Below are 24,898 nucleotides of genomic sequence, written 5' to 3'. Positions count from 1 at the left end.
GCACAGCTTCTTCCCCTGTCCTCCCACGCACAGCTTCTTCCCCTGTCCTCCCGCGCACAGCTTCTTCCCTGCCCTCCCGCGCACAGCTTCTTCCCCTGCCCTCCCGCGCACAGCTTCTTCCCCTGTCCTCCCACGCACAGCTTCTTCACCTGCCCTCCCGCGCACAGCTTCTTCACCTGTCCTCCCGCGCACAGCTTCTTCCCCTGTCCTCCCGCGCACAGCTTCTTCCCCTGCCCTCCCACGCACAGCTTCTTCCCCTGTCCTCCCGCGCACAGCTTCTTCCCCTACCCTCCCGCGCACAGCTTCTTCCCCTGCCCTCCCGCGCACAGCTTCTTCCCCTGTCCTCCCGCGCACAGCTTCTTCCCCTGCCCTCCCGCGCACAGCTTCTTCACCTGCCCTCCCACGCACAGCTTCTTCCCCTGCCCTCCCGCGCACAGCTTCTTCCCCTGCCCTCCCTCGCACAGCTTCTTCCCCTGCCCTCCCACGCACAGCTTCTTCCCCTGTCCTCCCGCGCACAGCTTCTTCCCCTGCCCTCCCGCGCACAGCTTCTTCCCCTGCCCTCCCGCGCACAGCTTCTTCCCCTGCCCTCCCGCGCACAGCTTCTTCCCCTGTCCTCCCGCGCACAGCTTCTTCCCCTGCCCTCCCACGCACAGCTTCTTCCCCTGCCCTCCCGCGCACAGCTTCTTCACCTGCCCTCCCGCGCACAGCTTCTTCCCCTGCCCTCCCGCGCACAGCTTCTTCCCCTGCCCTCCCGCGCACAGCTTCTTCCCCTGCACTCCCACGCACAGCTTCTTCACCTGCCCTCCCGCGCACAGCTTCTTCCCCTGCCCTCCCGCGCACAGCTTCTTCCCCTGCCCTCCCGCGCACAGCTTCTTCCCCTGTCCTCCCACGCACAGCTTCTTCCCCTGTCCTCCCACGCACAGCTTCTTCCCCTGCCCTCCCGCGCACAGCTTCTTCCCTGCCCTCCCGCGCACAGCTTCTTCCCCTGCCCTCCCGCGCACAGCTTCTTCCCCTGCCCTCCCGCGCACAGCTTCTTCCCCTGCCCTCCCACGCACAGCTTCTTCCCCTGCCCTCCCGCGCACAGCTTCTTCCCCTGCACTCCCACGCACAGCTTCTTCCCCCCTGCCCCTCCCCGCGCACAGCTTCTTCCCCTGCCCTCCCGCGCACAGCTTCTTCCCCTACCCTCCCGCGCACAGCTTCTTCCCCTGCCCTCCCACGCACAGCTTCTTCCCCTGCCCTCCCACGCACAGCTTCTTCCCCTGCCCTCCCGCGCACAGCTTCTTCCCCTGCCCTCCCGCGCACAGCTTCTTCCCTGCCCTCCCGCGCACAGCTTCTTCACCTGCACTCCCGCGCACAGCTTCTTCCCCTGCCCTCCCGCGCACAGCTTCTTCCCCTGCCCTCCCGCGCACAGCTTCTTCCCCTGCCCTCCCGCGCACAGCTTCTTCCCCTGCCCTCCCGCGCACAGCTTCTTCCCCTGCCCTCCCGCGCACAGCTTCTTCACCTGCCCTCCCGCGCACAGCTTCTTCCCCTGCCCTCCCGCGCACAGCTTCTTCCCCTGCCCTCCCGCGCACAGCTTCTTCCCCTGCCCTCCCGCGCACAGCTTCTTCCCCTGCCCTCCCGCGCACAGCTTCTTCCCCTGCCCTCCCGCGCACAGCTTCTTCCCCTGCCCTCCCACGCACAGCTTCTTCCCCTGCCCTCCCGCGCACAGCTTCGTCCCCTGCCCTCCCGCGCACAGCTTCTTCCCCTGCCCTCCCGCGCACAGCTTCTTCCCCTGCCCTCCCGCGCACAGCTTCTTCCCCTGCCCTCCCACGCACAGCTTCTTCTCCTGCCCTCCCGCGCACAGCTTCTTCCCCTGCCCTCCCAATCACAGCTTCTTCCCCTGCCCTCCCGCGCACAGCTTCTTCCCCTGCCCTCCCAATCACAGCTTCTTCCCCTGCCCTCCCACGCACAGCTTCTTCCCCTGCCCTCCCACGCACAGCTTCTTCCCCTGTCCTCCCGCGCACAGCTTCTTCACCTGCCCTCCCACGCACAGCTTCTTCCCCTGCCCTCCCGCGCACATCTTCTTCCCCTGCCCTCCCGCGCACAGCTTCTTCCCCTGTCCTCCCACGCACAGCTTCTTCCCCTGCCCTCCCGCGCACAGCTTCTTCCCCTGCCCTCCCGCGCACAGCTTCTTCCCCTGCCCTCCCGCGCACAGCTTCTTCCCCTGCCCTCCCGCGCACAGCTTCTTCCCCTACCCTCCCACGCACAGCTTCTTCCCCTGCCTCCCCACGCACAGCTTCTTCCCCTGCCCTCCCGCGCACAGCTTCTTCCCCTGCCCTCCCGCGCACAGCTTCTTCCCCTGCCCTCCCGCGCACAGCTTCTTCCCCTGCCCTCCCGCGCACAGCTTCTTCCCCTGCCCCTCCCGCGCACAGCTTCTTCCCCTGCCCTCCCGCGCACAGCTTCTTCCCCTGCCCTCCCGCGCACAGCTTCTTCCCCTGCCCTCCCGCGCACAGCTTCTTCCCCTGCCCTCCCGCGCACAGCTTCTTCCCCTGCCCTCCCGCGCACAGCTTCTTCCCCTGCCCTCCCGCGCACAGCTTCTTCCCCTGCCCTCCCGCGCACAGCTTCTTCCCCCTGCCCTCCCGCGCACAGCTTCATCACCTGCCCTCCCGCCGCGCACAGCTTCTTCCCCTGCCCTCCCACGCACAGCTTCTTCCCCTGCCCTCCCGCGCACAGCTTCTTCCCCTGCCCTCCCGCGCACAGCTTCTTCCCCTGCCCTCCCGCGCACAGCTTCTTCCCCTGCCCTCCCACGCACAGCTTCTTCACCTGCCCTCCCGCGCACAGCTTCTTCCCCTGCCCTCCACGCACAGCTTCTTCCCCTGCCCTCCCGCGCACAGCTTCTTCACCTGCCCTCCCGCGCACAGCTTCTTCCCCTGCCCTCCCGCGCACAGCTTCTTCCCCTGCCCTCCCGCGCACAGCTTCTTCCCCTGCCCTCCCACGCACAGCTTCTTCTCCTGCCCTCCCACGCACAGCTTCTTCCCCTGCCCTCCCGCGCACAGCTTCTTCCCTGCCCTCCCGCGCACAGCTTCTTCCCCTGTCCTCCCGCGCACAGCTTCTTCCCCTGTCCTCCCGCGCACAGCTTCTTCACCTGCCCTCCCGCGCACAGCTTCTTCCCCTGCCCTCCCGCGCACAGCTTCTTCCCCTGCCCTCCCCGCGCACAGCTTCTTCCCCTGCCCTCCCACGCACAGCTTCTTCCCCTGCCCTCCCGCGCACAGCTTCTTCCCCTGCCCTCCCGCGCACAGCTTCTTCCCCTGCCCTCCCGCGCACAGCTTCTTCCCCTGCCCTCCCGCGCACAGCTTCTTCCCCTGCCCTCCCGCGCACAGCTTCTTCCCCTGCCCTCCCGCGCACAGCTTCTTCACCTGCCCTCCCGCGCACAGCTTCTTCCCCTGCCCTCCCGCGCACAGCTTCTTCACCTGCCCTCCCCGCGCACAGCTTCTTCACCTGCCCTCCCGCGCACAGCTTCTTCCCCTGCCCTCCCGCACACAGCTTCTTCACCTGCCCTCCCGCGCACAGCTTCTTCCCCTGCCCTCCCGCGCACCAGCTTCTTCCCCTGCCCTCCCGCGCACAGCTTCTTCCCCTGCCCTCCCCGCGCACAGCTTCTTCCCCTGCCCTCCCGCGCACAGCTTCTTCCCCTGCCCTCCCGCGCACAGCTTCTTCCCTGCCCTCCCGCGCACAGCTTCTTCCCCTGCCCTCCCGCGCACAGCTTCATCACCTGCCCTCCCGCGCACAGCTTCTTCCCCTGCCCTCCCACGCACAGCTTCTTCCCCTGCCCTCCCGCGCACAGCTTCTTCCCCTGCCCTCCCGCGCACAGCTTCTTCCCCTGCCCTCCCGCGCACAGCTTCTTCCCCTGCCCTCCCACGCACAGCTTCTTCACCTGCCCTCCCGCGCACAGCTTCTTCCCCTGCCCTCCCACGCACAGCTTCTTCCCCTGCCCTCCCGCGCACAGCTTCTTCACCTGCCCTCCCGCGCACAGCTTCTTCCCCTGCCCTCCCGCGCACAGCTTCTTCCCCTGCCCTCCCGCGCACAGCTTCTTCCCCTGCCCTCCCACGCACAGCTTCTTCTCCTGCCCTCCCGCGCACAGCTTCTTCCCCTGCCCTCCCAATCACAGCTTCTTCCCCTGCCCTCCCGCGCACAGCTTCTACCCCTGCCCTCCCAATCACAGCTTCTTCCCCTGCCCTCCCACGCACAGCTTCTTCCCCTGCCCTCCCACGCACAGCTTCTTCCCCTGTCCTCCCGCGCACAGCTTCTTCACCTGCCCTCCCACGCACAGCTTCTTCCCTGCCCTCCGCGCACATCTTCTTCCCCTGCCCTCCCGCGCACAGCTTCTTCCCCTGTCCTCCCACGCACAGCTTCTTCCCCTGCCCTCCCGCGCACAGCTTCTTCCCCTGCCCTCCCCGCGCACAGCTTCTTCCCCTGCCCTCCCGCGCACAGCTTCTTCCCCTGCCCTCCCGCGCACAGCTTCTTCCCCTACCCTCCCACGCACAGCTTCTTCCCCTGCCCTCCCACGCACAGCTTCTTCCCCTGCCCCTCCCGCGCACAGCTTCTTCCCCTGCCCTCCCGCGCACAGCTTCTTCCCCTGCCCTCCCGCGCACAGCTTCTTCCCTGCCCTCCCGCGCACAGCTTCTTCCCTGTCCTCCCACGCACAGCTTCTTCCCCTGCCCTCCCACGCACAGCTTCTTCCCTGCCCTCCCGCGCACAGCTTCTTCCCCTGCCCTCCCGCGCACAGCTTCTTCCCCTGTCCTCCCGCGCACAGCTTCTTCCCCCTGCCCTCCCGCGCACAGCTTCTTCCCCTGCCCTCCCGCGCACAGCTTCTTCCCCTGCCCTCCCACGCACAGCTTCTTCTCCTGCCCTCCCGCGCACAGCTTCTTCCCCTGCCCTCCCAATCACAGCTTCTTCCCCTGCCCTCCCGCGCACAGCTTCTACCCCTGCCCTCCCAATCACAGCTTCTTCCCCTGCCCTCCCACGCACAGCTTCTTCCCCTGCCCTCCCACGCACAGCTTCTTCCCCTGTCCTCCCGCGCACAGCTTCTTCACCTGCCCTCCCACGCACAGCTTCTTCCCCTGCCCTCCCGCGCACATCTTCTTCCCCTGCCCTCCCGCGCACAGCTTCTTCCCCTGTCCTCCCACGCACAGCTTCTTCCCCTGCCCTCCCGCGCACAGCTTCTTCCCCTGCCCTCCCGCGCACAGCTTCTTCCCCTGCCCTCCCGCGCACAGCTTCTTCCCCTGCCCTCCCGCGCACAGCTTCTTCCCCTACCCTCCCACGCACAGCTTCTTCCCCTGCCCTCCCACGCACAGCTTCTTCCCCTGCCCTCCCGCGCACAGCTTCTTCCCCTGCCCTCCCGCGCACAGCTTCTTCCCCTGCCCTCCCGCGCACAGCTTCTTCCCCTGCCCTCCCGCGCACAGCTTCTTCCCCTGTCCTCCACGCACAGCTTCTTCCCCTGCCCTCCCACGCACAGCTTCTTCCCCTGCCCTCCCGCGCACAGCTTCTTCCCCTGCCCTCCCGCGCACAGCTTCTTCCCCCTGTCCTCCCGAGCACAGCTTCTTCCCCTGCCCTCCCGCGCACAGCTTCTTCCCCTGCCCTCCCACGCACAGCTTCTTCCCCTGCCCTCCCGCGCACAGCTCCTTCCCCTGCCCTCCCGCGCACAGCTTCTTCCCCTGCCCTCCCGCGCACAGCTTCTTCCCCTGCCCTCCCACGCACAGCTTCTTCCCCTGCCCTCCCACGCACAGCTTCTTCCCCTGCCCTCCCGCGCACAGCTTCTTCCCCTGCCCTCCCGCGCACAGCTCCTTCCCCTGCCTCCCGCGCACAGCTTCTTCCCCTGCCCTCCCGCGCACAGCTTCTTCCCCTGCCCTCCCGCGCACAGCTTCTTCCCCTGCCCTCCCGCGCACAGCTTCTTCCCCTGCCCTCCCGCGCACAGCTTCTTCCCCTGCCCTCCCGCACAGCTTCTTCCCCTGCCCTCCCGCGCACAGCTTCTTCACCTGCCCTCCCGCGCACAGCTTCTTCCCCTGCCCTCCCGCGCACAGCTTCTTCCCCTGCCCTCCCGCGCACAGCTTCTTCCCCTGCCCTCCCGCGCACAGCTTCTTCCCCTGCCCTCCCGCGCACAGCTTCTTCCCCTGCCCTCCCACGCACAGCTTCTTCCCCTGTCCTCCCGAGCACAGCTTCTTCCCCTGCCCTCCCGCGCACAGCTCCTTCCCCTGCCCTCCCGCGCACAGCTCCTTCCCCTGCCCTCCCGCGCACAGCTTCTTCCCCTGCCCACCCCCGCACAGCTTCTTCCCCTGCCCTCCCACGCACAGCTTCTTCCCCTGCCCTCCCGCGCACAGCTTCTTCCCCTGCCCTCCCGCGCACAGCTTCTTCCCCTGCCCTCCCACGCACAGCTTCTTCCCCTGCCCTCCCACGCACAGCTTCTTCCCCTGCCCTCCCGCGCACAGCTTCTTCCCCTGCCCTCCCACGCACAGCTTCTTCCCCTGCCCTCCCGCGCACAGCTTCTTCACCTGCCCTCCCGCGCACAGCTTCTTCCCCTGCCCTCCCACGCACAGCTTCTTCCCCTGCCCTCCCGCGCACAGCTTCTTCCCCTGCCCTCCCGCGCACAGCTTCTTCCCCTGCCCTCCCGCGCACAGCTTCTTCCCCTGCCCTCCCGCGCACAGCTTCTTCCCCTGCCCTCCCACGCACAGCTTCTTCCCCTGCCCTCCCCGCGCACAGCTTCTTCCCCTGCCCTCCCGCGCACAGCTTCTTCCCCTGCCCTCCCGCGCACAGCTTCTTCCCCTGTCCCTCCCGCGCACAGCTTCTTCCCCTGCCCTCCCGCGCACAGCTTCTTCCCCTGCCCTCCCGCGCACAGCTTCTTCCCCTGTCCTCCCGCGCACAGCTTCTTCCCCTGCCCTCCCGCGCACAGCTTCTTCCCCTGTCCTCCCGCGCACAGCTTCTTCCCCTGCCCTCCCGCGCACAGCTTCCCCTGCCCTCCCGCGCACAGCTTCTTCCCCTGCCCTCCCGCGCACAGCTTCTTCCCCTGCCCTCCCGCGCACAGCTTCTTCCCCTGTCCTCCCGCGCACAGCTTCTTCCCCTGCCTCCCGCGCACAGCTTCTTCCCCTGCCCTCCCGCGCACAGCTTCTTCCCCTGTCCTCCCGCCGCACAGCTTCTTCCCCTGCCCTCCCACGCACAGCTTCTTCCCCTGCCCTCCCACGCACAGCTTCTTCCCCTGCCCTCCCACGCACAGCTTCTTCATCTGTCCTCCCGCGCACAGCTTCTTCCCCTGCCCTCCCGCGCACAGCTTCTTCCCCTGCCCTCCCACGCACAGCTTCTTCCCCTGCCCTCCCACGCACAGCTTCTTCCCCTGTCCTCCCGCGCACAGCTTCTTCCCCTGCCCTCCCGCGCACAGCTTCTTCCCTGCCCTCCCGCGCACAGCTTCTTCCCCTGCCCTCCCGCGCACAGCTTCTTCCCCTGCCCTCCCGCGCACAGCTTCTTCCCCTGCCCTCCCGCGCACAGCTTCTTCCCTGCCCTCCCGCGCACAGCTTCTTCCCCCTGTCCTCCCACACACAGCTTCTTCCCCTGCCCTCCCGCGCACAGCTTCTTCCCCTGCCCTCCCACGCACAGCTTCTTCCCCTGTCCTCCCGCGCACAGCTTCTTCCCCTGCCCTCCCGCGCACAGCTTCTTCCCCTGTCCTCCCGCGCACAGCTTCTTCCCCTGCCCTCCCACGCACAGCTTCTTCCCCTGCCCTCCCACGCACAGCTTCTTCCCCTGCCCTCCCACGCACAGCTTCTTCATCTGTCCTCCCGCGCACAGCTTCTTCCCCTGCCCTCCTCCCGCGCACAGCTTCTTCCCCTGCCCTCCCACGCACAGCTTCTTCCCCTGCCCTCCCACGCACAGCTTCTTCCCCTGTCCTCCCGCGCACAGCTTCTTCCCCTGCCCTCCCGCGCACAGCTTCTTCCCTGCCCTCCCGCGCACAGCTTCTTCCCCTGCCCTCCCGCGCACAGCTTCTTCCCCTGCCCTCCCGCGCACAGCTTCTTCCCCTGCCCTCCCGCGCACAGCTTCTTCCCCTGCCCTCCCGCGCACAGCTTCTTCCCCTGCCCTCCCGCGCACAGCTTCTTCCCCTGCCCTCCCACGCACAGCTTCTTCCCCTGCCCTCCCGCGCACAGCTTCTTCCCCTGCCCTCCCGCGCACAGCTTCTTCCCCTGCCCTCCCGCGCACAGCTTCTTCCCCTGCCCTCCCGCGCACAGCTTCTTCCCCTGCCCTCCCGCGCACAGCTTCTTCCCCTGTCCTCCCGCGCACAGCTTCTTCCCCTGCCCTCCCACGCACAGCTTCTTCCCCTGCCCTCCCGCGCACAGCTTCTTCCCCTGCCCTCCCACGCACAGCTTCTTCATCTGTCCTCCCGCGCACAGCTTCTTCCCCTGCCCTCCCGCGCACAGCTTCTTCCCCTGCCCTCCCACGCACAGCTTCCCCTGCCCTCCCACGCACAGCTTCTTCCCCTGCCCTCCCACGCACAGCTTCTTCCCCTGCCCTCCCGCGCACAGCTTCTTCCCCTGCCCTCCCGCGCACAGCTTCTTCCCCTGCCCTCCCGCGCACAGCTTCTTCCCCTGCCCTCCCACGCACAGCTTCTTCCCCTGCCCTCCCGCGCACAGCTTCTTCCCCTGCCCTCCCGAGCACAGCTTCTTCCCCTGCCCTCCCGCGCACAGCTTCTTCCCCTGCCCTCCCGCGCACAGCTTCTTCCCCTGCCCTCCCGCGCACAGCTTCTTCCCCTGCCCTCCCGCGCACAGCTTCTTCCCCTGCCCTCCCGCGCACAGCTTCTTCCCCTGCCCTCCCGCGCACAGCTTCTTCCCCTGCCCTCCCGCACACAGCTTCTTCCCCTGTCCTCCCGCGCACAGCTTCTTCCCCTGCCCTCCCACGCACAGCTTCTTCCCCTGCCCTCCCACGCACAGCTTCTTCCCCTGCCCTCCCGCGCACAGCTTCTTCCCCTGTCCTCCCGCGCACAGCTTCTTCCCCTGTCCTCCCGCGCACAGCTTCTTCCCCTGCCCTCCCGCGCACAGCTTCTTCCCCTGCCCTCCCGCGCACAGCTTCTTCCCCTGTCCTCCCGCGCACAGCTTCTTCCCCTGCCCTCCCACGCACAGCTTCTTCACCTGCCCTCCCGCGCACAGCTTCTTCCCGCGCACAGCATCTTCCCCTGCCCTCCCGCGCACAGCTTCTTCCCCTGCCCTCCCGCGCACAGCTTCTTCCCCTGCCCTCCCGCGCACAGCTTCTTCCCCTGCCCTCCCACGCACAGCTTCTTCCCCTGCCCTCCCGCGCACAGCTTCTTCCCCTGCCCTCCCGCGCACAGCTTCTTCCCCTGCCCTCCCGCGCACAGCTTCTTCCCCTGCCCTCCCACGCACAGCTTCTTCCCCTGCCCTCCCGCGCACAGCTTCTTCCCCTGCCCTCCCACGCACAGCTTCTTCCCCTGCCCTCCCGCGCACAGCTTCTTCCCCTGCCCTCCCGCGCACAGCTTCTTCCCCTGCCCTCCCGCGCACAGCTTCTTCCCCTGTCCTCCAACGCACAGCTTCTTCCCCTGCCCTCCCACGCACAGCTTCTTCCCCTGTCCTCCCGCGCACAGCTTCTTCACCTGCCCTCCCGCGCACAGCTTCTTCCCCTGTCCTCCCGCGCACAGCTTCTTCCCCTGCCCTCCCGCACACAGCTTCTTCCCCTGCCCTCCCGCGCACAGCTTCTTCCCCTGCCCTCCCGCGCACAGCTTCTTCCCCTGCCCTCCCGCGCACAGCTTCTTCCCCTGTCCTCCCGCGCACAGCTTCTTCCCCTGCCCTCCCGCGCACAACTTCTTCCCCTGCCCTCCCGCGCACAGCTTCTTCCCCTGTCCTCCCGCGCACAGCTTCTTCCCCTGTCCTCCCGCGCACAGCTTCTTCCCCTGCCCTCCCGCGCACAGCTTCTTCCCCTGCCCTCCCGCGCACAGCTTCTTCCCCTGCCCTCCCGCGCACAGCTTCTTCCCCTGCCCCTGCCCTCCCGCGCACAGCTTCTTCCCCTGCCCTCCCGCGCACAGCTTCTTCCCCTGTCCTCCCGCGCACAGCTTCTTCCCCTGCCCTCCCGCGCACAGCTTCTTCCCCTGCCCTCCCGCGCACAGCTTCTTCCCCTGCCCTCCCGCGCACAGCTTCTTCATCTGCCCTCCCGCGCACAGCTTCTTCCCCTGCCCTCCCGCGCACAGCTTCTTCCCCTGCCCTCCCGCGCACAGCTTCTTCCCCTGCCCTCCCGCGCACAGCTTCTTCCCCTGCCCTCCCGCGCACAGCTTCTTCCCCTGCCCTCCCGCGCACAGCTTCTTCCCCTGTCCTCCCGCGCACAGCTTCTTCCCCTGCCCTCCCGCGCACAGCTTCTTCCCCTGCCCTCCCGCGCACAGCTTCTTCCCCTGCCCTCCCACGCACAGCTTCTTCACCTGCCCTCCCGCGCACAGCTTCTTCCCCTGCCCTCCCACGCACAGCTTCTTCCCCTGCCCTCCCGCGCACAGCTTCTTCCCCTGCCCTCCCGCGCACAGCCTCTTCCCCTGCCCTCCCTCGCACAGCTTCTTCCCCTGTCCTCCCGCGCACAGCTTCTTCATCTGTCCTCCCGCGCACAGCTTCTTCCCCTGCCCTCCCGCGCACAGCTTCTTCCCCTGCCCTCCCGCGCACAGCTTCTTCCCCTGCCCTCCCGCGCACAGCTTCTTCCCCTGCCCTCCCGCGCACAGCTTCTTCCCCTGCCCTCCCGCGCACAGCTTCTTTCCCTGCCCTCCCACGCACAGCTTCTTCCCCTGCCCTCCCACGCACAGCTTCTTCCCCTGCCCTCCCGCGCACAGCTTCTTCCCCTGTCCTCCCGCGCACAGCTTCTTCCCCTGCCCTCCCACGCACAGCTTCTTCCCCTGCCCTCCCGCGCACAGCTTCTTCCCCTGCCCTCCCACGCACAGCTTCTTCCCCTGTCCTCCCGCGCACAGCTTCTTCCCCTGCCCTCCCACGCACAGCTTCTTCCCCTGCCCTCCCGCGCACAGCTTCTTCCCCTGCCCTCCCGCGCACAGCTTCTTCCCCTGCCCTCCCGCGCACAGCTTCTTCCCCTGCCCTCCCACGCACAGCTTCTTCCCCTGCCCTCCCGCGCACAGCTTCTTCCCCTGCCCTCCCGCGCACAGCTTCTTCCCCTGCCCTCCCGCGCACAGCTTCTTCCCCTGCCCTCCCACGCACAGCTTCTTCCCCTGCCCTCCCACGCACAGCTTCTTGCCCTGCCCTCCCACGCACAGCTTCTTCCCCTGTCCTCCCGCGCACAGCTTCTTCCCCTGTCCTCCCGCGCACAGCTTCTTCCCCTGTCCTCCCGCGCACAGCTTCTTCCCCTGTCCTCCCGCGCACAGCTTCTTCCCCTGCCCTCCCGCGCACAGCTTCTTCCCCTGCCCTCCCGCGCACAGCTTCTTCCCCTGCCCTCCCGCTCCCGCGCACAGCTTCCCCTGCCCTCCCGCGCACAGCTTCTTCCCCTGCCCTCCCGCGCACAGCTTCTTCCCCTGCCCTCCCGCGCACAGCTTCTTCCCCTGCCCTCCCGCGCACAGCTTCTTCCCCTGCCCTCCCGCGCACAGCTTCTTCACCTGTCCTCCCGAGCACAGCTTCTTCCCCTGCCCTCCCGAGCACAGCTTCTTCACCTGCCCTCCCGAGCACAGCTTCTTCACCTGCCCTCCCGCGCACAGCTTCTTCCCCTGCCCTCCCGCGCACAGCTTCTTCCCCTGTCCTCCCACGCACAGCTTCTTCCCCTGCCCTCCCACGCACAGCTTCTTCCCCTGCCCTCCCGCGCACAGCTTCTTCCCCTGCCCACCCCCGCACAGCTTCTTCCCCTGCCCTCCCACGCACAGCTTCTTCCCCTGCCCTCCCGCGCACAGCTTCTTCCCCTGCCCCCCCGCGCACAGCTTCTTCCCCTGCCCTCCCGCGCACAGCTTCTTCACCTGCCCTCCCGCGCACAGCTTCTTCCCCTGCCCTCCCGCGCACAGCTTCTTCCCCTGCCCTCCCGCGCACAGCTTCTTCCCCTGCCCTCCCGCGCACAGCTTCTTCCCCTGCCCTCCCGCGCACAGCTTCTTCCCCTGCCCTCCCACGCACAGCTTCTTCCCCTGCCCTCCCGCGCACAGCTTCTTCACCTGCCCTCCCGCGCACAGCTTCTTCCCCTGCCCTCCCACGCACAGCTTCTTCCCCTGCCCTCCCACGCACAGCTTCTTCATCTGTCCTCCCGCGCACAGCTTCTTCCCCTGCCCTCCCACGCACAGCTTCTTCCCCTGCCCTCCCACGCACAGCTTCTTCATCTGTCCTCCCGCGCACAGCTTCTTCCCCTGTCCTCCCGCGCACAGCTTCTTCCCCTGCCCTCCCACGCACAGCTTCTTCCCCTGCCCTCCCGCGCACAGCTTCTTCCCCTGTCCTCCCGCGCACAGCTTCTTCCCCTGTCCTCCCACGCACAGCTTCTTCCCCTGCCCTCCCGCGCACAGCTTCTTCCCCTGCCCTCCCACGCACAGCTTCTTCCCCTGCCCTCCCGCGCACAGCTTCTTCCCCTGCCCTCCCGCGCACAGCTTCTTCCCCTGCCCTCCCACGCACAGCTTCTTCCCCTGCCCTCCCGCGCACAGCTTCTTCCCCTGCCCTCCCACGCACAGCTTCTTCACCTGCCCTCCCGCGCACAGCTTCTTCCCCTGCCCTCCCACGCACAGCTTCTTCCCCTGCCCTCCCGCGCACAGCTTCTTCCCCTGCCCTCCCGCGCACAGCTTCTTCCCCTGCCCTCCCGCGCACAGCTTCTTCCCCTGCCCTCCCACGCACAGCTTCTTCCCCTGCCCTCCCGCGCACAGCTTCTTCCCCTGCCCTCCCGCGCACAGCTTCTTCCCCTGCCCTCCCGCGCACAGCTTCTTCCCCTGCCCTCCCGCGCACAGCTTCTTCCCCTGCCCTCCCGCGCACAGCTTCTTCCCCTGCCCTCCCGCGCACAGCTTCTTCCCCTGCCCTCCCGCGCACAGCTTCTTCCCCTGCCCTCCCACGCACAGCTTCTTCCCCTGCCCTCCCGCGCACAGCTTCTTCCCCTGCCCTCCCACGCACAGCTTCTTCCCCTGCCCTCCCACGCACAGCTTCTTCCCCTGCCCTCCCGCGCACAGCTTCTTCCCCTGTCCTCCCCACGCACAGCTTCTTCCCCTGCCCTCCCGCGCACAGCTTCTTCCCCTGCCCTCCCACGCACAGCTTCTTCCCCTGCCCTCCCGCGCACAGCTTCTTCCCCTGCCCTCCCCACGCACAGCTTCTTCCCCTGCCCTCCCGCGCACAGCTTCTTCCCCTGTCCTCCCGCGCACAGCTTCTTCCCCTGCCCTCCCGCGCACAGCTTCTTCCCCTGTCCTCCCCACGCACAGCTTCTTCCCCTGTCCTCCCGCACACAACTTCTTCCCCTGCCCTCCCGCGCACAGCTTCTTCCCCTGCCCTCCCACGCACAGCTTCTTCCCCTGCCCTCCCGCGCACAGCTTCTTCCCCTGCCCTCCCGCGCACAGCTTCTTCCCCTGCCCTCCCGCGCACAGCTTCTTCACCTGTCCTCACGCGCACAGCTTCTTCCCCTGCCCTCCCGCGCACAGCTTCTTCCCCTGCCCTCCCGCGCACAGCTTCTTCCCCTGCCCTCCCGCGCACAGCTTCTTCCCCTGTCCTCCCGCGCACAGCTTCTTCCCCTGCCCTCCCGCGCACAGCTTCTTCCCCTGCCCTCCCGCGCACAGCTTCTTCCCCTGCCCTCCCGCGCACAGCTTCTTCCCCTGTCCTCCCGCGCACAGCTTCTTCCCCTGCCCTCCCGCGCACAGCTTCGTCCCCTGTTCTCCCGCTCACAGCTTCTTCCCCTGCCCTCCCGCGCACAGCTTCTTCCCCTGCCCTCCCGCGCACAGCTTCTTCCCCTGCCCTCCCGCGCACAGCTTCTTCCCCTGCCCTCCCGCGCACAGCTTCTTCCCCTGCCCTCCCGCGCACAGCTTCTTCCCCTGCCCTCCCGCGCACAGCTTCTTCCCCTGCCCTCCCGCGCACAGCTTCTTCCCCTGCCCTCCCGCGCACAGCTTCTTCACCTGCCCTCCCGCGCACAGCTTCTTCCCCTGCCCTCCCGCGCACAGCTTCTTCCCCTGCCCTCCCGCGCACAGCTTCTTCCCCTGCCCTCCCGCGCACAGCTTCTTCCCCTGCCCTCCCGCGCACAGCTTCTTCCCCTGCCCTCCCGCGCACAGCTTCTTCCCCTGCCCTCCCGCGCACAGCTTCTTCCCCTGCCCTCCCGCGCACAGCTTCTTCCCCTGCCCTCCCGCGCACAGCTTCTTCCCCTGTCCTCCCGCGCACAGCTTCTTCCCCTGCCCTCCCGCGCACAGCTTCTTCCCCTGCCCTCCCACGCACAGCTTCTTCCCCTGCCCTCCCGCGCACAGCTTCTTCCCCTGCCCTCCCGCGCACAGCTTCTTCACCTGCCCTCCCGCGCACAGCTTCTTCCCCTGCCCTCCCACGCACAGCTTCTTCCCCTGCCCTCCCGCGCACAGCTTCTTCCCCTGCCCTCCCGCGCACAGCTTCTTCCCCTGCCCTCCCGCGCACAGCTTCTTCATCCCGCGCACAGCTTCTTCCCCTGCCCTCCCGCGCACAGCTTCTTCCCCTGCCCTCCCACGCACAGCTTCTTCCCCTGCCCTCCCGCGCACAGCTTCTTCCCCTGTCCTCCCGCGCACAGCTTCTTCCCCTGCCCTCCCACGCACAGCTTCTTCCCCTGTCCTCCCGCGCACAGATTCTTCCCCTGTCCTCCCGCGCACAGCTTCTTCCCCTGCCCTCCCGCGCACAGCTTCTTCCCCTGCCCTCCCGCGCACAGCTTCTTCCCCTGCCCTCCCACGCACAGCTTCTTCCCCTGTCCTCCCGCGCACAGCTTCTTCCCCTGTCCTCCCGCGCACAGCTTCTTCCCCTGCCCTCCCGCGCACAGCTTCTTCCCCTGCCCTCCCGCGCACAGCTTCTTCCCCTGCCCTCCCGCGCACAGCTTCTTCCCCTGCCCTCCCGCGCACAGCTTCTTCCCCTGCCCTCCCGCGCACAGCTTCTTCCCCTGCCCTCCCGCGCACAGCTTCTTCCCCTGCCCTCCCGCGCACAGCTTCTTCCCCTGTCCTCCCGCGCACAGCTTCTTCCCCTGTCCTCCCGCGCACAGCTTCTTCCCCTGCCCTCCCACGCACAGCTTCTTCCCCTGCCCTCCCACGCACAGCTTCTTCCCCTGCCCTCCCGCGCACAGCTTCTTCCCCTGCCCTCCCGCGCACAGCTTCTTCCCCTGCCCTCCCACGCACAGCTTCTTCCCCTGCCCTCCCGCGCACAGCTTCTTCCCCTGCCCTCCCGCGCACAGCTTCTTCACCTGCCCACCCCCGCACAGCTCTGCCCGCCCCCTTGTTTCCCCGCCTCCGCACAGCTCTGCCCGCCCCCTTCTTTCCCCGCCCCCGCACAGCTCTGCCCGCCCCCAGGTGTCCCCGGACGCAGCCTGCGCCCCCCCTAAATGATCTTGCATGCCGCCCAGTTTGCGCACCGCTGTTCTAAGGGCTCTGCTCATTATATTTGGGGGCAGGGTTAAGGGAAGTACCTTTATGTTCCTCTGGGACATGAGGGAACGGTGGAAAAGGAAAAGACTGGGGCGCTCCCTATATATTCTGGCTCGTGTTAACGCCTATGGGATAAGAAAGTATATATGTGCCCTTGTTGTTTTCTGCATCCAGACCAGTAGAGAAAATAAAGCCCGGAATGTACTTGTAGCTGCAGTGAAGGTGGGGGATTGGTCAGCGCAGTGAAGGTGGGGGATTGGTCAGCGCAGTGAAGGTGGGGGATTGGTCAGCGCAGTGAAGGTGGGGGATTGGTCAGCGCAGTGAAGGTGGGGGATTGGTCAGCGCAGTGAAGGTGGGGGATTGGTCAGCGCACGGGGTTTTGCTCATAGGTTGAGAGAAGATATAATGCACAGAATCAATGCGTTAAACAGACATACAGACATACAGACATACAGACATACAGACATACAGACATACAGACATACAGACATACAGACATACAGACATACAGACATACAGACATACAGACATACAGACATACAGACATACAGACATACAGACATACAGACATACAGACATACAGACATACAGACATACAGACATACAGACATACAGACATACAGACATACAGACATACAGACATACAGACATACAGACATACAGACATACAGACATACAGACATACAGACATACAGACATACAGACATACAGACATACAGACATACAGACATACAGACATACAGACATACAGACATACAGACATACAGACATACAGACATACAGACATACAGACATACAGACATACAGACATACAGACATACAGACATACAGACATACAGACATACAGACATACAGACATACAGACATACAGACATACAGACATACAGACATACAGACATACAGACATACAGACATACAGACATACAGACATACAGACATACAGACATACAGACATACAGACATACAGACATACAGACATACAGACATACAGACATACAGACATACAGACATACAGACATACAGACATACAGACATACAGACATACAGACATACAGACATACAGACATACAGACATACAGACATACAGACATACAGACATACAGACATACAGACATACAGACATACAGACATACAGACATACAGACATACAGACATACAGACATACAGACATACAGACATACAGACATACAGACATACAGACATACAGACATACAGACATACAGACATACAGACATACAGACATACAGACATACAGACATACAGACATACAGACATACAGACATACAGACATACAGACATACAGACATACAGACATACAGACATACAGACATACAGACATACAGACATACAGACATACAGACATACAGACATACAGACATACAGACATACAGACATACAGACATACAGACATACAGACATACAGACATACAGACATACAGACATACAGACATACAGACATACAGACATACAGACATACAGACATACAGACATACAGACATACAGACATACAGACATACAGACATACAGACATACAGACATACAGACATACAGACATACAGACATACAGACATACAGACATACAGACATACAGACATACAGACATACAGACATACAGACATACAGACATACAGACATACAGACATACAGACATACAGACATACAGACATACAGACATACAGACATACAGACATACAGACATACAGACATACAGACATACAGACATACAGACATACAGACATACAGACATACAGACATACAGACATACAGACATACAGACATACAGACATACAGACATACAGACATACAGACATACAGACATACAGACATACAGACATACAGACATACAGACATACAGACATACAGACATACAGACATACAGACATACAGACATACAGACATACAGACATACAGACATACAGACATACAGACATACAGACATACAGACATACAGACATACAGACATACAGACATACAGACATACAGACATACAGACATACAGACATACAGACATACAGACATACAGACATACAGACATACAGACATACAGACATACAGACATACAGACATACAGACATACAGACATACAGACATACAGACATACAGACATACAGACATACAGACATACAGACATACAGACATACAGACATACAGACATACAGACATACAGACATACAGACATACAGACATACAGACATACAGACATACAGACATACAGACATACAGACATACAGACATACAGACATACAGACATACAGACATACAGACATACAGACATACAGACATACAGACATACAGACATACAGACATACAGACATACAGACATACAGACATACAGACATACAGACATACAGACATACAGACATACAGACATACAGACATACAGACATACAGACATACAGACATACAGACATACAGACATACAGACATACAGACATACAGACATACAGACATACAGACATACAGACATACAGACATACAGACATACAGACATACAGACATACAGACATACAGACATACAGACATACAGACATACAGACATACAGACATACAGACATACAGACATACAGACATACAGACATACAGACATACAGACATACAGACATACAGACATACAGACATACAGACATACAGACATACAGACATACAGACATACAGACATACAGACATACAGACATACAGACATACAGACATACAGACATACAGACATACAGACATACAGACATACAGACATACAGACATACAGACATACAGACATACAGACATACAGACATACAGACATACAGACATACAGACATACAGACATACAGACATACAGACATACAGACATACAGACATACAGACATACAGACATACAGACATACAGACATACAGACATACAGACATACAGACATACAGACATACAGACATACAGACATACAGACATACAGACATACAGACATACAGACATACAGACATACAGACATACAGACATACAGACATACAGACATACAGACATACAGACATACAGACATACAGACATACAGACATACAGACATACAGACATACAGACATACAGACATACAGACATACAGACATACAGACATACAGACATACAGACATACAGACATACAGACATACAGACATACAGACATACAGACATACAGACATACAGACATACAGACATACAGACATACAGACATACAGACATACAGACATACAGACATACAGACATACAGACATACAGACATACAGACATACAGACATACAGACATACAGACATACAGACATACAGACATACAGACATACAGACATACAGACATACAGACATACAGACATACAGACATACAGACATACAGACATACAGACATACAGACATACAGACATACAGACATACAGACATACAGACATACAGACATACAGACATACAGACATACAGACATACAGACATACAGACATACAGACATACAGACATACAGACATACAGACATACAGACATACAGACATACAGACATACAGACATACAGACATACAGACATACAGACATACAGACATACAGACATACAGACATACAGACATACAGACATACAGACATACAGACATACAGACATACAGACATACAGACATACAGACATACAGACATACAGACATACAGACATACAGACATACAGACATACAGACATACAGACATACAGACATACAGACATACAGACATACAGACATACAGACATACAGACATACAGACATACAGACATACAGACATACAGACATACAGACATACAGACATACAGACATACAGACATACAGACATACAGACATACAGACATACAGACATACAGACATACAGACATACAGACATACAGACATACAGACATACAGACATACAGACATACAGACATACAGACATACAGACATACAGACATACAGACATACAGACATACAGACATACAGACATACAGACATACAGACATACAGACATACAGACATACAGACATACAGACATACAGACATACAGACATACAGACATACAGACATACAGACATACAGACATACAGACATACAGACATACAGACATACAGACATACAGACATACAGACATACAGACATACAGACATACAGACATACAGACATACAGACATACAGACATACAGACATACAGACATACAGACATACAGACATACAGACATACAGACATACAGACATACAGACATACAGACATACAGACATACAGACATACAGACATACAGACATACAGACATACAGACATACAGACATACAGACATACAGACATACAGACATACAGACATACAGACATACAGACATACAGACATACAGACATACAGACATACAGACATACAGACATACAGACATACAGACATACAGACATACAGACATACAGACATACAGACATACAGACATACAGACATACAGACATACAGACATACAGACATACAGACATACAGACATACAGACATACAGACATACAGACATACAGACATACAGACATACAGACATACAGACATACAGACATACAGACATACAGACATACAGACATACAGACATACAGACATACAGACATACAGACATACAGACATACAGACATACAGACATACAGACATACAGACATACAGACATACAGACATACAGACATACAGACATACAGACATACAGACATACAGACATACAGACATACAGACATACAGACATACAGACATACAGACATACAGACATACAGACATACAGACATACAGACATACAGACATACAGACATACAGACATACAGACATACAGACATACAGACATACAGACATACAGACATACAGACATACAGACATACAGACATACAGACATACAGACATACAGACATACAGACATACAGACATACAGACATACAGACATACAGACATACAGACATACAGACATACAGACATACAGACATACAGACATACAGACATACAGACATACAGACATACAGACATACAGACATACAGACATACAGACATACAGACATACAGACATACAGACATACAGACATACAGACATACAGACATACAGACATACAGACATACAGACATACAGACATACAGACATACAGACATAATCAATGGATTAATAAATGTGAAAGCATTTGGGTATTTAATATGTATGTAATAAAAGTAATACAAATGGTGGTGGTATTAATAGAAATGAAATTAAAATACACCCAGTGAAGCGTGTACTGAGACTGTAGGGAAGGGAAGGAAGGGGGGTGGGGAACGAATAATGTGTAATCAAAGGCTACTGTGAACTTACACAGCCTGATGTATGGAAGGCTCACACTGCCTTAAGTGCAGTTCCTCCCTCACAGAGCGCTGCCAGACTGCGGCGAATCAATTGAGTCTTTACTCACTTTCCCTCTCAATGGAGGCAGTATGCGAGTCGCTTCTCTCCCAGGTGCCCAGATTACAAGAAATGGGCAAGTCTGGGTCAGTAGCAAATAAAGTTTATTACATCAAAAAGAGACAAAAGGTAGTAACACTCACATACAGTATTAAAAAAGCCCAGTGTTAGCCCGATCCGGTGGAGACCTTCCCTCCAGTGGGACTCCCGCTACCGCGTCCGACAGCGGGACCAGAAGAAGGGATCTTTCCGGATGTCAGCAGGCTGGCTGGGTCCCTCACTCAATAGGCTCCGGCAGGGAACTACGCGTTTCGCAGTGATGCTTCGTCAGGTTCATGCCAGATGCTCTATGTCTTCCCTCTTTATAGGCAGGCCAATTATCAATTCATTAATTGCAGTTTATTACGTCAATGTCGGCTGCGAACCTATGTACTTAACTTTGTATTAAAATTTGGTGCAATTTGGTAAAATTGAATAAAATTTGATCATGGTTGATGGTATAAATAATATCTAGTATTAGTAATCGTAGTAATCACGGTAATTGCTGTAATAAGGGCTCAACCCCATATGTGGTAGTTGGTCCTGCACACATGATAGCTCTTTCTTAATCATATAAGAAGATCTTAATTAGGTAAAATACACTCGTTTAACAAATCTCATAATACATAAAGACATAATACAAAATACATACAAACTTAAATGCATGCAAAACACATATGTTTCCTTCATTAACATTCAATATGAACAATAGTTTAGCCATTTAAAATTCGAATAGAAAACTACATTAAAATCAAGTCTATGTTGTGTATTTTTAAAAAATATGTTTATTCATCAATTTAAAAAATGGTATTTTATAAAAAACCAAAAATCGAGAAGCTATATTGATTTTTCAGTGCATCTGTAAAATAGACATTAGCATTCTTTAAAATATATATTTAATTAACATTTAAGTTGTATCCTTCACACAATAGCTTTTAGTTATGGCTTTTGGAGTTTGGCTCCCCCCTGTGGTCAATTTCTAAAATGGCAGTTTGGACTCATTTCAGGTCTCTGCATTGAGACAAAAAAACATAACCTATTTGCTAAAAAATAAAAATTCATGAAACCTCATATGTATAAATATATTGTTAGGAGATACGTATATTTCCCCACTTCTACTTCTTTCATAGATAACCCGCCCATCGGAGATTCGATTTCATGGCCACAGTGGATTGCACTAGATGGCCATGCATCAAATGGACAATATAACCATAATGCTAAACAGAGATCGATAAAATCAACATGGTGAGTTAGACAGTAGGGGTATTAGAGCATATAAAAAATACTGGTGCGGTGGGTTTGGGAACAAAGACAGGAAAAAGGGATAAGGGGAATAGGGGAAGAAAAGAAGAAAAACACTGGTATTAGTAAACTTTAAACTATAAAATGCTCTACTCCAAAAAAGCCCCAATATCAATGTCAATATTAAGTCCTTGGGGTGATAGCGTTTTCAATTTGTAAATCCACAAAGTCTCCTTTCTTGCTAGTTTAGTTAATCTGTCGCCCCCTCTCCAATTGGGGGGGATCTGTTCTATAGCTCTATATATCAAGCCAGAAGGATCTCCCTGATGTTGCAGTGAAAAATGTTTCGACACGCTATGGGTCATGACCTGTCGTCGAATGTTACCCATGTGTTCCAGTATGCGAACCCTTAAAGGTCGACTAGTACGGCCGACATACTGGAGGAGTCCACAAGGGCAGCTTAATAGATAAACCACATAATCGCTCTTACAATTAATGAAGTGGGGAGTTTTAAAATGTTCGCCTGTTACATGTGATGAGAAACCTAGCTTGTCGTTTGAGCCCGGCTTGCATGCTTTGCATGTGCTGCACTTATAGAAGCCCTTTGCTTTAGATAGCCAATTCGTTTCCCTCTTGGCGTTATCTGCTTGAAAAAGACTGGGTGCTAACCTATTTTTTATATTGTCTGCTCTTTTGTAAATTTGGTCTTTCCGGGAGGTAGTTTTTAAGAGTTGCATCACCTAGTAAAAGATGCCAGTGTTTATTTAAAATTTGTTGTATTTTCCCCGAGTCTTGGTTGTACTGTGTTAAAAATGCAACATTAAAATCCCCCTTTGGTTGTTTGGGAGTTGTTTTCAAAATATCTGTTCGTTGCAGGAGACCTGCCTTCCTAATCGATTCGTCCAGTATGCTTTCATCAAACCCTTTGTTGACAAACCGATTCTTGAAGATGTTTGCTTGTTCTTCAAAAAAAAATGTTGTCACTGCAATTCCGCCTGATACGGCGGAATTGACCTGGTGGTATGTTCGTCAACCACTTTCTATGGTGGAAGCTTGTTCTTAGTAAGTAATTATTACAGTCCACCTGCTTGAAAAAGGTTTTGGTTTTTAGAGAACCATTCTCAACATAAATAGTGAGATCTAAAAAGTCCACTGAAACGGGATTTGTACAGGCTGTAAATTTCAAATTGATGTCGTTGTCATTGATGTACTCCAAGAAGCGATTTAAGTTGTCCTCACTCCCCCTCCAGATAAAAAAGATATCGTCAATATATCTCCGCCATAGTGCCAGATCTGCACTAAATTCATGGATGGACCAGATAGTATCCTGTTCCCAAACATCCATGAAAAGATTGGCATAGCTTGGTGCAAATTTTGTACCCATGGCGGTACCACACTTTTGTAGGAAGTGATTCCCATCAAAGTTGAATAAATTATGTTTTAAAATGAAATTAATACTCTCTAAAATGCAGGATTTTTGTTCTGCATGGACATTTGTATCTTTGCTCAGTATCCTATCTATAGCTCTAATCCCATCCTCGTGGTTGATGGACGTATACAGTGATGTCACACCGCAAGTGCACAGTATAAAGCCTGGTTCCCACACTGTTTGTTCTATCATATTGATGGTTTGTGTGGTGTCTCTGAGATAGGACCTCATCCCCACGACGTAGGGTTGCAGAGAGATGTCTATATACTCTGATAGTCGTGAGGTGAGGGATCCTATCCCTGAAATGATGGGTCGTCCTGGTGGAGCTGTCAGACTCTTGTGAATCTTGGGCAGGAAGTAGAAAATGGGCATCTTTGGGAATTTTACATTAAGGTATTCGTATTCTTTGGCATTGATTACCCCTATCTCTTTACCCCTGTCCAGGTGTTTCACAAGTTCTGTACAGAAGTTACTATGGGGGTTTCCTTTCAGACTTTCGTAAGTAATAGCGTCTGAGAGGATTCTGTCTGCCTCTTTTTTATAATTGGCCGTATCCATAATAACTACGCCACCTCCCTTTTCAGCTTGCTTGAAAGTTATTGATTTGTCTTCCTCTAGTTTTTTAAGCGTGTCCAGGACGCCAACAGGAATGGCTGTGTGAGACAGGCGCTCCGCAGACCCTACTAGCTAAACAAGACTAAAAGCGCCTTTCCCCCCAACCCCCAGGCCCCAAAATACTAACTACAGCTGCCCGAACAAGCAGGCATGGCAGCTAAACAAAAATCACAACCTGCACAAGGTGTGACGAAATTCTTTTCCCCCTCACAAAAAAAACGCTGAGGCGGCCGGCAAATCTCAAGATGGCGTCGGCTCCACGAGCGCACGAGGTGCAAGGCCGCAGGTCCCGGAGCGCGACCGGGGAGAGGACACCCATAACCCAGAGACGACCCTCACCCGAGCATATATGCAGGAAATGATGAAGGGTATGCTGGATGACCTGCATGTCTCTATCCAGAGTGACCTGCGCGCAGTAGTAGCGGAGCTACGCCAGGACATTAATGGCCTAACGGAACGCACGACCGCCCTGGAAGTCAAGATGCGGGAAACACACCAGGCACAAACAGTCGCAGAGGAGGAGATATTCAGGTTGGGAATGGAGGTTAGTAACCTGAAGGACACACTAGAAGATCACGAAAATCGTGATAGAAGACAGAATATCAGGTTAAGAGGCATCCCTGAATCTGTTCTCCCCGGCCAGCTGCAGACATACCTCACTGATCTCTTCATATCACTGTGCGACGACCTCG

At 57.7% G+C, this 24,898-nt stretch overlaps 1 protein-coding gene across 1 annotated transcript in view; it reads left to right on the top strand.

Moving 5' to 3' along the window:
• SLC33A2 (solute carrier family 33 member 2) overlaps positions 1–24,396 on the top strand; it is a 32,236-nt gene extending 7,840 nt beyond the window's left edge. The window contains exons 2-3 of the mRNA XM_075589207.1: positions 24,036–24,089; positions 24,318–24,396. Of these exons, the coding sequence (XP_075445322.1) occupies positions 24,036–24,089; positions 24,318–24,396 (133 nt within the window). The remainder of the gene's footprint in view (positions 1–24,035; positions 24,090–24,317) is intronic.
• Positions 24,397–24,898: the final 502 nt, after the last annotated feature.

Source organism: Ascaphus truei, chromosome 2 (genome assembly GCF_040206685.1).
Source record: "Ascaphus truei isolate aAscTru1 chromosome 2, aAscTru1.hap1, whole genome shotgun sequence".
Taxonomy (NCBI): domain Eukaryota; kingdom Metazoa; phylum Chordata; class Amphibia; order Anura; family Ascaphidae; genus Ascaphus; species Ascaphus truei.
This window is presented reverse-complemented; position numbering and strand designations above follow the sequence as displayed.